The sequence below is a fragment of the Bufo gargarizans genome, chromosome 8 (assembly GCF_014858855.1).
Source record: "Bufo gargarizans isolate SCDJY-AF-19 chromosome 8, ASM1485885v1, whole genome shotgun sequence".
Classification (NCBI taxonomy): Eukaryota; Metazoa; Chordata; class Amphibia; order Anura; family Bufonidae; genus Bufo; species Bufo gargarizans.
In genome coordinates, this window is record NC_058087.1 from 161435433 (window position 1) to 161449205 (window position 13773).

The window sequence follows — 13773 nt, forward strand, 5'->3', positions numbered from 1 at the left end:
TCAAATAGTGGCAAGAGATTGCTAAACCTTTAGAACATCTCTTGTATTAGCTCATCATTGCCTCTATTATGCTGATGCATAAATCCTTAGGACATGATGACTGTTTTATAATGCAACTTAACGGTTTTTCTTTTTGATGTGTATAGTATTTCTATTCATGCTTTGGAAACAGTTGACAGGCTTATCAACATTCCTAAAAGCTTAGATGATATTTTAAAATGCAGTGGGACAATCACTTTTCAGGGATTTCTGCTCTGAAGCTTTGAGGTAGATTTGTGAATAACTTGGTTATAATGCATGCTACAACCCTGGAACGGTAGAAGATAAGAAAATCAGAAGTTACTTAAAATGTACAGTAAACAGAGATAAGCTAATTTCTTGAAATTTGTTTTGTGTCCGATTCACACTAGAGATGAGTGAAGTTTTGAAAAAGGTGGCAGCTTCGATAAAAGTTTGACAAGTAATGTGATTCGTTATGAATTAAATAATCACAAATCACTATAAATCATATCCAGGCTACTCTGCCTTAGGGTGCACCCACATAGATCAGCCGTGCCGTGGGCGGGTTTCGGCCATGTTGCGGTGAAGAACAGCGCGGCCAATTAGCCCACAGCTGCCTTTCATTTAATAATGAAGACTGCACTGTATAGTCTTTCTTTATTGGTAATGGCCGCATGGCACCTTTAATGCACCTTTAAATAGGGGCTATAATCACTTCTCCAACCCCAGCGTTCTCCTACACTACAGGTGGGAGCCCTTCTGCCATCTGCTTTTCCCCCTTTTCCACATTATCTAATATCGATGAGATATGTTTTCAGGAACATCCAGCTCCTTATCTCTCTGCATCTTGCTGACTTTTCTAGGACATGGAGACTTAAAGGATGATTTAGAAGAAGTAAAGCCAGCAAAAGATGAGGGTGGAAAAATATTTTTTTTACCAAAAGGTGTGCTTTTGGTGGGTTTGGAACTAATGGTGGTCTGTAGATGGCACTATTACTGGGGACCTGTGAAGGACACTGTTATGGGGGGATCTGTGGATGACGGACATTGTTATGGGGGGATCTGTGGATGACGGACACTGTTATGGGGGGATCTGGGGATGACGGACACTGTTATGGGGGGATCTGTGGATGATTGACACTGTTATGGGGGGATCTGTGACGGCCAGTTATGGGGAATCTGTGGCTTGCACTGTTACAGGGGGATCTGTGGCTTGCACTGTTACAGGGGGATTTGAGGCGTGCACTGTTACAGGGGGGGGATCTGTGGATGGCACTGTTAGAGGGGGGATCTGTGGGTGGCACTGTTAGGGGGGATCTGTTGGTGGCACTGTTAGGGGGGGATCTATGGGTGGCACTGTTATATATGTGCCATCCACAGACCCCCCCCCCCCCCACCCCTTAACTGTGTCATCCACGGATGTTACCTATAAAACTGTCATCCACAGATTCCCCCCCCCCCCTGCTCCAGTATACAAATATAAAATGTCTTATTCAATTCAAAGTGATTACACATGCCCCCCCACTCCTAATAGTACTGTACATCCTAACAGCTTCTGTACAACGCAGGCGGGCCGGGCGGCCGGCGCGTCACTCACTGACGTCATTTGCCTGCGCCGCCTGCTTCATTCATAAAGTAGGCGTCGCAGGCACGTGACATCAGGGAGTTACGCTGCCGCCCGCCCGGCCTGCCTGCATTCTACTGAAGCTGTTAGGATGTATGGTAATAATAAGAGTGAGGGGGCATATGTAATCACTTTTAATTGAATAAGAAATTTTATATTTGAATAGTGCAGCACTGGAGCGGTGGGGCTATAGTACAGTGACTGCACCGCCCCGTCGCTATTGCCGGTCCCCAGCTCCTCCTACCAGTCCCTCCCCGCTCGCTCAGTACATCGCAGGGGCATTTTCCCCCCATTTTAGTGCGTCTTTTGGGGCGAAAAATACGGTAACAAGTATAAAACTCTTAATTTTTTATTCTTATCAATTAAAACTCATTTATAAACTTCAAAGTTTTAGTCAGACACAAATTTTTGGACTTTGTGGAGTTGTGCACTAATTTATACTGATGACGTATCATCATCAAGATCTGAGCGGCAGGGGTCCTACACCCAGTACCCCACCAATCAGCTGTTTTAGAAAGAGGCAACACTCTATGTGAGCGTTGCTTCCTGTTCATTACATTACACGTGGTCTCCTATGAAGCAGCCGCATAGTGTAATTATAAGTACTCACTATATTCAGGTAAATGGAGCAAATACTCGCCATTACACTGCACTTACAAGATGAAATGCAGCGAAATGAACAGGAAGCTGCACTCGCATGGAGTGCTAGCACCTCTTCAAACAGCTGATTGGGGTGGGGGGTGACAGGTGTTGGACCCCACCAATCAGATATTAAAGACCTATCCTGCGGACAGGTCATCAATGTAAATCGCTGCACAACCCTTTTATGTGGTGGACATTATCATCACTCACTTGTGGCTTTGTTACCAATTTTTAAATAAAGTGGTTGTCCCATGAAAAATATTCTACAGTTTTCAAACGAGCACCTGGATCTGAATACTTTTCTAATTGCTTATAATAAAAATGTTAGCATAGGTATAGAGTTATTCAATAAAATGAATCTATATAGCGATACCTGCTGTTAGTTTTTTATTTTATTTCTTTGACCTGCTCTTTAAGATGGCCACACATGCTCTTTTTCATCCTTCAATTGCCTCCTGAGCTATGATAGGGAGATCTGAGACATGCCTCCTTAGCTATAGCAGAAAAACTGATATTAATCTCACAGATCAATGAATGAGGAGATCTGAATACATGTGAGGTACAGGGCTGGTTCTAGCTTTGTTAGAGGTTGTCATGCACTATATGATCTCAAATTTTCTTTCTTTCTTTTTTTTTTACATTAGTCATGGATAACCCCTTTAAAAAAATGGTCAAAAAGTATCCTTTTTTGTGGCAGATCCATTTTCTCTATCGTTTTACCTATAAAATGGTGGCCGCTATGTTAAATAATTCATCTGAAACAAATCACAAAAGTTTCAAATGCTGTAGAATTTTTTTAAATTCATAATGAATAATTTTTTAGAATCAATTCACTCATCTCTAACTGTACATGGACGATCGGTAATTTATAAGGCCTCGCTCTTAAGATGGCATGTGGATCCAAAGTCCATCTTTCCGACTATGTGTCGATGTGTGGTACTTTTGTATAGCTCTATGTATTTTAGTATTTCACTATAGTTTGTTGATAAAATGGTGATTAATGCCATGCCCTACATATTGTAAAATTTCAGGTTTTCTCTCGCCACTACTATAACGTATAAAATAGTTTACTGGCTTCTTACAAGACTTAATTATGCTATGTAATCCTATTTAATGAAACCCCTTTAGATCTTATATGCATGTTAGGATGATGTGTAGAGATCCTGTTCAATCATGGAGTCTCTGTTGAGATGTAGGCACTTTGCATGGCACCATTTTATGAGATCTAACATAGCCATATGAAATTGCCCATTGGTGCTAATTTCATGTAGATGCACTAGTCATTTACAGAAACTGTATAATTATACACATATTAAATGGAATCTGTCACTTGGTTTGCCCAGCCCACCTTTCTTTAGAGCCCAAGCATGCCTCTTCCAGCATAAGTAACTGCCCACACCCAAACTCTTTGCCGCCGCCCCCCTCCGCTATGTGAAATCTCACGCAGGTGCAGTACCGTGGGCTGCCTGCGTCTGCGCGATGTAGAAGCTCCTGAGGGCAATAGCTTTAGATTTGTCACTGGGTTCAGCCGAGTGACACATTTGAAGCTGTTGCCCTCAGGAGCTTCTACATCGCACAGGCAGTCCACGGTTCTGCGCCTGCATGAGATTTCACATAGCGGAGGGGTGCGGCGGCAAAGAGTTTGGGTGTGGGCAGTTACTTAAGCTGGAAGAGGCGTGCTTGGGCTCTAAAGGATGGCGGGCTGCGCACTGTACGGTGGAGTTACTGGGCTCCAGAGTAGGATAATAACGCCCCTCTGGGTACCTTGGACACTCATTTGCAAAACATAAAAAGTGGATTTTATCGCTAATGAAACCATGAAACAAAAAATGAAAACTTCAGCAAGAAATAAGGTGTTTTATTGTACATGGCAGTAGTAACACCTTAATATGCTCAAACAAGTTGACAGATTCCCTTTAATAAACTTGCATACCTAGTTTGTTTGGTACCTAGACTCCATCCAGTGAAAGTGCTCTGGATTTCTTCTATTACATCTGATGCTTAGAATTTTCATACATTTTTTGTAATGGTCAATTATGATCTTAAAAACATATCTACTATTAAGAAACAGATATGCAGATGCTTAGACAATCCATGTGAGAATGTACAACTGCTCTCACAAGAATGTCTTTCCTAAAAAGTAGACAACTTTCTATACTTGCTTACCATATTTATCGGCCCACTCTACAGCATGCATAAATAAAATGATCAATGAAAATGTTGACAATTTCATAAAAATATAAAGATGCTTAAATCTGCAATATGTTATTGTTATTTTGGCTGAAAGAAAATAGCTTTTAGTTTTTACATCCCTTGGCAAATGACCTTATTACCAAAAGACATTATTTAGCCATCAGTGCAGTAAGTTTAGATGTGTTCCTTTTCTACAAACTAATTATTGTGCTATCATTAGTCTAAATGGGTCTGAGTTCTCAGCAGGAAGTGGTTACAAATTATATTTCAAAGGAATAGGTAAGTTAAGGATAGGTGCATAAACAACTAACTACTGTATGAATCAGGTTATTTGCCTCTCTTTTTCAAATAAGAAACGCCTGTGTGTGCATATTTACATATATTCCAGAGAATATTTTAGTTTTTGACTTTCTTTACTAATTATTTATCATTGTACTTCTTTTATTTTTTTTGTGTTAACAAATACCTCCAATGCTCTTGCTATTGCTATGGTCCATGGCCACGGCTGTTAAACTCCCCCTGGTGGGCATGGCTGCCACTTTGCACACTAGTTTCTCCTCTTCTAGTCTTCAGCGGTTTAAACCTGCTGACATCTGTTCTTTCTACCCGGCAGGTCCAGCCACTGAAGCAGAGATGCTCCAGCCATTCTACACAAACTGATGCCTGATTCCTGGCCTGCATGTAGGGCATGTGCATGCTCCCTTAGCTCCTGAAGGGAAAGTGCATGCATCCTAATCTTCTCCAACCAATAGCTGGCTACCTGGTAGTACTTAAGGGACCTTCTTCTATGCAAGGGTGCCTTAGAAATAGGTTCTAATTCTCTAGATTCCTGCAAAAGGTACACTATTTATCTTGTTTCACTCTCCCATTCACCAATTTCTACCTAACTCCGGATTTTACCTTAAACTGCCTAATCTGACATCTGTCTAATCTCTGTACTGACCCTGATCTGCCTGCCCTGATCTTCAAAATCATTTTGGATTACACAAACTCTTCCTGTTCTGACCTTGGCTTGTCCCTGACTATGGTTTCACCTTTTCCCTTTGTGTTCTGCACTTGTGTCTCTTTATCCCTGTTGGTCAGCAGTCCAGTGGCCTGATGGTTGCCCTGCAGTGTAGTACAGATCCCTATATAAGGTTTAAATGGTGATGACCAGGGAGGACACTTAGGTAATGCCCTTAGGAGTCAAATACGTTCAGTAGACACAGTGTATCCACATCTGCTTCATAACAGCTGTTAGACCCTCATATGTACTTTAGGCATATGTTTGGTGATATATAAATATTGTGCAAAGTTCATTTATTTCAGTAATGCAACTTAAAAGGTGAAACTAACATATGTGATAGACTGATTACATGCAAAGCGAGATATTGCAAGCTTGTATTTGGTATAATTTGGATGATTATGGCTTACAGCTTATGAAACCCCAAAGACACAGGATTAATTAGCTTACTAGAGTGTCACACTTTGAGCCTAGAATATTGAACCTTTTCACAAAAATTCTAATTTTAAGCTGCATTAATGCAATTTCTTTTAATTTGCATTACTGAAATAAATAGACTTTTGCAGGATATTCTAATTTTTCAAGTTTTTCCTGTTACACCTTCTCATTCAAAGAGTTTTCTTTATTTTCATGAATATGAAAATTGTAGATTCACACTGAAGGCATCAAAACTATGAATTAACACATGTGGAATTATATACATAACAAAAAAGTATGAAACAACTGAAAATATGTCATATTCTAGGTTCTTCAAAGTAGCCACCATTTGCTTTGATTACTGCTTTGCACACTCTTGACATTCTCTTGATGAGCTTCAAGAGCTAGTCACCTGAAATGGTTTTTACTTCACAGGTGTGCCCTGTCAGGTTTAATAAGTGGGATTTCTTGCCTTATAAATGGGGTTGGGACCATCAGTTGCGTTGTGGAGAAGTCAGGTGGATACACAGCTGATAGTCCTACTAAATAGACTTTGTATTATGGCAATAAAAAAGCAGCTAATTAAAGAAAAACGAGTGGCCATCATTACTTTAAGAAATGAAGGTCAGTCAGTCCGAAAAATTGGGAAAACTTTGAAAGTGCCCCCAAGTGCAGTCACAAAAACCATCAAGCGCTACAAAGAAACTGGCTCACATGCGGACCGCCCCAGGAAAGGAAGACCAAGAGTCACCTCTGTTGCGGAGGATAAGTTCATCCGAGTCACCAGCCTCAGAAATCACAGGTTAACAGCAGCTCAGATTAGAGACCAGGTCAATGCCACACAGAGTTCTAGCAGCAGACACATCTCTAGAACAACTGTTAAGAGGAGACTGTGTGAATCAGGCCTTCATGGTAGAATATCTGCTAGGAAACCACTGCTAAGGACAGGCAACAAGCAGAAGAGACTTGTTTGGGCTAAAAAACACAAGGAATGGACATTAGACCAGTGGAAATCTGTGCTTTGGTCTGATGAGTCCAAATTTTAGATCTTTGGTTCCAACCACCGTGTCTTTGTGCGACGCAGAAAAGGTGAACGGATGGACTCTACATGCCTGGTTCCCACCGTGAAGCATGGATGAGGAGGTGTGATGGTGTGGGGGTGCTTTGCTGGTGACACTGTTGGGGATTTATTCAAAATTGAAGGCATACTGAACCAGCATGGCTACCACAGCATTTTACAGCGGCATGCTATTCCATCCGGTTTGCGTTTAGTTGGACCATCATTTATTTTTCAACAGGACAATGACCCCAAACACACCTCCAGGCTGTGTAAGGGCTATTTTACTGGCCTCCACAGTCACCGGACCTGAACCCATATGGTTTGGGGTGAGCTGGACCGCAGAGTGAAGGCAAAAGGGCCAACAAGTGCTAAGCATCTCTGGGAACTCCTTCAAGACTGTTGGAAGACCATTTCAGGTGACTACCTCTTGAAGCTCATCAAGAGAATGCCAAAAGTGTGCAAAGCAGTAATCAAAGCAAAAGGTGGCTACTTTGAAGAACCTAGAATATGAGATATTTTCAGTTGTTTCACACTTTTTTGTTATGTATATAATTCCACATGTGTTAATTCATAGTTTTGATGCCTTCAGTGTGAATCTACAATTTTCATATTCATGAAAATAAAGAAAACTCTTTGAATGAGAAGGTGTGTCTAAACTTTTGGTCTGTACTGTACATTTATGTTAAATTGTTTATTCACACATTTGAATTTTTTTTCTGTCCATGGGTCAACATAAAAAACATAAATACAAGCACTACTCTGGTCCATATTAAGGCCCAAACATAAACATAAACATCCATAGGTCAGTGAAAACCACAGACAGAACAATTATGACATCCATGTTCCTTTCATATTTTATAGGCCCTTACTAGGAAGTGCTAGCAAAATACCTTTTGCAGACTAGCATGGGAAACAAATGGCACACAGAGGGCAAAAAACAGATTAGCACCAGACACTTCATAGACACATTCATGTATGAGCACAATGGAAAAGATTTATCAAACTGCTGTAAAGTAGAACTTGCTTAGTTGCCCATAGCAACCAATCAGATTTGACTTTTCATTTCATATCACAGTTCCTTTGGAAAATGAAAGGAGGAATGTGATTGGTTGTTATGGGAAGCTAAGCCTGTTCTACTTTACACCAGTTTGATAAATCTCCCCCAATTTGTTTTCATGGGCCTCCATTGGACATTGATGTGTGAATAAGACCCTAAGAAACATAATTTAATATGCTTTCCATTTCTACTTTTTTAAGGCATATTGTGCAATCTATGTTTTTGATAAATTTGAATCAATGGGCATCAATGGCAGGTACGTGCAGCTTTCTAGGAAATATGTTGATAGAATGCTCCAAAACCTGTTCATCAAATTTAATGCAGATTCTAAGTATCTAGCCCCTATCACCACTTCTGTTCTTTTTGGGAGACTTGATTTTAGTTATGCAAAGAAAATCATTGAAATATTTGCCAAGGACGTTTGTAAGCACCTGCAGTTCAGTCTTACAAAATAGATTGCATTTCTGCTTCCTATTTTTCAAGTAATCTCAAACAAAGATGTTGAGGTCTGTGCTCTGAGGTGTTTCATCCATTGTTCTGATAATACTAGTAACTTTTTTTATAGGAATGTAATCTTGCTCACATAAATTTTTTTAGGGGGTATAAAAACAAATGCCCAGCATCCGATATTTGATGCGTATATATAAATCTTTAACCTTACACTGATTTATTACTCTACTTGACTGATGATATTAGAAATGGTTTAAAAAACTATTTCCCTGCTGCAATATAATGAATTACGCCTTATATCACCTCCAAAGTCTTATATTTAAGGTGGTTATACACATTAGATAAACGTCAGCCAGCCTCACCAAAATCAGCTGCTTCAATATCAAATATAAATATAATGTCTATGACTACTATAAATGTGGGCCTTTGGAGGCAATAGTAGGCTTAATGCATTTAACTGAAGTAGTAAAATAGCATGTAATGTGTACAGTATTAGAGAATTGTTTAATGTTCATTTGATAGATGTTGATAAAAAATCTGATGGTGTATATTCAATTTCAACATTGTCGTGGTGGCACTGCATGGCCCGCAACATCCCGTTATGTAGGATGGGCACAGCAGTTGCATCTATCATTTAGCTTCTGCTTGGCCACCTGACTCCTGTGCCCCACATTTTAGGCCGCAAACTGGCTATAAGGCCTCTTCCTATGTATCTGTAAAGAATAAATCAAGGCAACTGGATGTACTGTGGATTTCTTGAAAACGTTTCACAAGCTGTCTCAATTCTGAGTGACTGTACAAGAATTCTCTGGGAATAAATATGTAACTGAATCAACATCTGGTAATTATACCCAGCATGGGGTCAGAGGTCAATATACCCAGCATGGGGTCAAAGGTGTTGATTCCATTATCCTAATTGGAGTCAGTAGGTGATAAAGACTTCCCAGAAAAAGGTGTCAAGACAGCATTGTATGTGGCAGACAATAGATGTCAGACCCCCCCCCCCCCCCGCCTCTATTCAAGCTTGGCTTCTCCATTTTTACGTAGATGGCCTCCTTCACACCTCGTTTGTACCAATCGGCCTCCTTATCCAAAACATGTACTTGACTGTCTTCAAAGGTGTGACCTGTTTCTTTTAGAAGTAAGTACACAGCTGAATCTTGACCAGAGGTTTTGGCTCTTCTATGCTGAGCCATACGCTGATGTAGTTGTTGTTTTGTTTCGCCGATATACAGTTCTGAGCATTCCTCATTGCACTGGACTGCGTACACAATGTTGTCCATCTTGTGTTTAGGCATTGGGTCTTTGGGGTGAACTAGTTGTTGCCTCAGTGTGTTGCTGGGTTTAAAGCAGACAGGGATGTGATGTGTTTATTAGAGGGCCTTTTCCCTGAAACACTGCAGGGGTACATTTCCTTTTTCAACCTGTGCTCACCCGCTAACACGCTAACCAACTCTCCTATACATAGCAACTTTGCTGCGGACCTCACTTCCTTACCTGATCAATTGGTGTCTACAGATTTTGCTAGGTCTCTCTTGCTAAAAACTATAATCTGCTTGTCTGCCAGTATGCCAACATCTTCCTGTTTCCTGGATTCTGACCCTCTGCATCTTGACCTGAACTCTGTCTGTTCACCACACTGATCCTATGTTACCTACCCAGACCATTGGAGTGTTTCACAGATTTGCACAAACTCTGCCTACCCTGACCTTGGCCTGTTATTGACAATGAGTTTGCTTGTTCCCCTGGAGCTTTGTGCAGTCGTTTCTAACTTCCATGAGTCAGCAATATACCACACCAGAACTACTTGAAGAGGTAGCAGCCTGATCACTCCCCTGCAGGAAAGTCCAGATTCCTATACAGAGGATAAAGGGTTAATACCAGGTGACCACCAGAATAGCACCATTAGGTTTAGCCCAAAGTCAAAGCAGTTGGTGGACGCAGTGGTTCCACGCCCAGTGCCATAACATCTTTTTGTTCCCAGGGAAAATATTTCAATGTCAAAGCAATTTGGCAATGGTTTACTCTACTCTTACCATTCAGAACACTTGCATGCTTGGCTAAGCTAAGCATATATGTGTATGGTGGGGTTGGGATGAATATATGTGATATAGTTATGTTGGAAGTTTTTGTCTGATTTTCTGCAGCTGAAGAACATTTTACTTGTTATCATTTATGCAGAATAACATAACATTAAAAGTGTAATTAAAAGTTATTAAATATGGTGAATTGTCAAAAACTATTTATATTAACATATATTTCAAATTTAGAAATGATTAGGTACAAAGGTACAGTTGGAATGAAAAATTGTGTCATTCATGGTGATTTTTATATGCAATGAGACCAGTATATGGTAAAGTATCACAGATACTTAAAGAGGACCTGAAACCTGTCCTGACATGTTTGTTTAGAAACTGCTTGCATTCCCCATGAAATTACAATTCTGGACCATCTATTCTTACAGCTATGTGTTGTGTCATTCATCAATTACTCCTGCTAGAAGTTATGAAGGAATTGCTATCAGTTTGCAGTGGAGGTCCAGATGGGTCTTACCAGTTGAGGAGGGTGTCCCTGCAAAGTCTGACACTGGCAGCGCTGATTGGATTGTGTCAGCGTGTACAAGAACATCAACCCAATCTGGACCTTAATTGCAAACTTATAGTAATTAATTCAAGACTTCCGTCAGGAGTAATAGAGGAATGGCACAACACAGATCCATAAGTAGGGATGAGAAAAGCGAGCTTCGCTTAAAACTTCATTTTAATGCTGTATGGAGATCAGTCTCTGTACAGCATTAAAATGTATGGGCTCCGTTGAGGTGAATAATTTCAGCATTTGATTATTAAACTTGAAAACCATTTTAAAATGTTAGCCAAAGTCAGCTTTGATATTGACTGGTTCTGTTTTAAAATGATTTTGAAGTAGAAAATTCAAATCCCATAGTTTTTCACTGAAGTCCCGTGAGACTTTAGTGACAGCACATTTTTAATTTAAATTCTGTACACAGATTAATCTTGATAAAGCATTAAAACAAAGTTTTGAGTGAATTGACTTTGGATCTAGAATCAAAAGATCACTTCACTAATCCCTAGTAATAGGAATAAATGCTCCAGAATTGTTATTATATATAGGGAATGCAAGCTGTTTCTAAAACAGACATGTCAGGAGAGGTGACAGCTCCTCTTTTCCAACAATTTGTAAAATCTTATCATTTCATGGAAGCCTTATTTGTTATGTTAAAATATGCAAGAAGGACCAAGCACACTTGGTTTCCCTAAATTTGTGGGTGTCTATTTTGTACATATATTAAGTTGTATGCTATAATTACTAACTATATATATGTATATATATATATATATATATACTAGATATCCTTTTGGGCTGTTATTTCGATGTGTTGCTTTTATGTTAAAACAGGGATCGGTTTTATATCTGTAAATATAGTGTATGCCTGTTTTGCAAATTTGGAATAGATTACTATTTTATTGATTTTTCTTACAATCCTTTTACCTCTCATTTCTTAGATTTTAAAGGACCAAAAAAAAAAAAAAAAAAAGGTTAATATTGAAATGTGTAGTAAAGCAGAGTTTGCCAATACAGAAAATCCAAATTTACACATCCCTGGATGATATTGTGATGTGTTATTCGTGGTTTTCTGTATTTTACTTCAAGTCAAAGAACTGTAGAGCAAACCCAAGGATAATGAATAGACTTGGCCATTAGGAAATAAATGTTTGTGACTTTGCACCAACTACCTCAAACAAAGTCAACACCCCTTTTTAATTATCTTAAATAAACTGGAAAATTGGCAATTGAGAAGTAACCTTATAAGCCTGAAATGTGAAGGGATTGTAAAGCTTTTACAATTATCCCAAGCTTTACTGAACTGACTTGGAGTCTATTGGAATTAAATCTAGATAGCACATAGTTGGATTTTCTAGGACATCCAGGAGATTTAATCTTGTAGCTAATGAAATCTTCAAGAATTGATTTAGAAGCAGTTGTCAACCTTATGCGCAGGTGTAAAATTCCATCAGTCAGCTGCTATAATACATCACCTCTACACTAACAAGTTAAAGGCTATGCATGGGGTTGCTTCTTGATGAATCCTGAAGTAATTGTATCATGGGGGACCCATTGATTTAATTTTCCGGCTTTAAATGCTGATTAAAGGAACAAAAAAGTAAACTAATAGGCCATTACTGTCTAGCGAGATAAAATTTAGGTAGTGTTTCTATGTATTGAAGATTTTCCCACTAGAATAACAGGTTGATTATATATGACCTACCTTATGGCAGAATTATTAGCTCACAGAGTGGAAATGTTTTTATGATAGACATATCTCACATTTTTGATCCTAAATGCACACATTGATATCATTACTTTTTTAAAAATATATATATTTTTACTTACCCCAAACATTTGTCTAAGGTCTGGATCTCTAAATCTGAAAGGAATATTTGAAACATGAAGTCTCTTCGGCTGTGTTTTGTTTTCTGTATTTTCGGAAGACTGTGTCTGTTGTTGTCCGTCAGTCTGTGCTGACTCATCTGTTTGCTGTAATGTGAAAACATACATTGAAATAAATTATTATGAATTGTTATTATCGCTATAAACAGTAGACCAAATAAAGTGACTGCAGAATATGGAATAATTGTATTATTGTAAATAATACCAGGATGAGAACAGAATTGTAGCTTATCAAATATTTTAAGGCACTTGTCACTGATGCCCCAATTGTCATCTACACCTTGCACAATCATAATAACACCATTGTTATTTTCACACTGAACATTTCTGCAGTTTTCTTTTATTATCTGTGATTGTTTTGGGTGTTTGTTATTCAGTTACATTTTTGAGAGAATTTTTGATATGACTCAACGTGACTTCTTACACTTCAATGTTCCTCGTTAATAGAGATGAGCTTATTGATTTTAAACTAATCGGATTAGTCCTAAACATTTGTGAAAATTCAGGGAAAACTTCCAAATCTTTGTTGATTCGATTTGGGAGAATTTGGCGAAGAGATAAAAAAAAAAAAAAATACTTAATAATTTTTTCTAAGTGAGAAAGAAGGAAAAAAAAAAATCCTATAGCCATAAAAGGTTTATTTGATGTCACTAATGTTATCTTAGAGTTAAAGAGATTGAAAGGGGTCAGATAAAGTCCTAAGAGCTGCCAGAGTGTCATATACAAAATTTCCAGGCCAATTGGAGCACTTTCAAGTCAGGTAGAATCGATTCACACTTGAGTGATTCGCACATCTCTACTTGTGAGTTAAAACGTTTTTGGTTACTTAAATATGAAAAATACTATTCAATTATAAG

The 13773-nt window shown here is 38.8% G+C and overlaps 1 protein-coding gene across 8 annotated transcripts in view; it reads right to left on the reverse strand.

Moving 5' to 3' along the window:
• The window catches only part of RBFOX1 (RNA binding fox-1 homolog 1), a 333478-nt gene that overhangs the window by 236131 nt on the left and 83574 nt on the right, over positions 1 to 13773 (reverse strand). For all 8 annotated transcript variants that reach the window (XR_006391053.1, XM_044303355.1, XM_044303360.1 and 5 more), the window contains exon 3: positions 12860 to 13003. Coding sequence is in view for 7 of the 8 variants with exons in the window: in XM_044303355.1 (XP_044159290.1) it covers positions 12860 to 13003 (144 nt within the window). In the remaining variant the exon portion in view is untranslated. The remainder of the gene's footprint in view (positions 1 to 12859; positions 13004 to 13773) is intronic.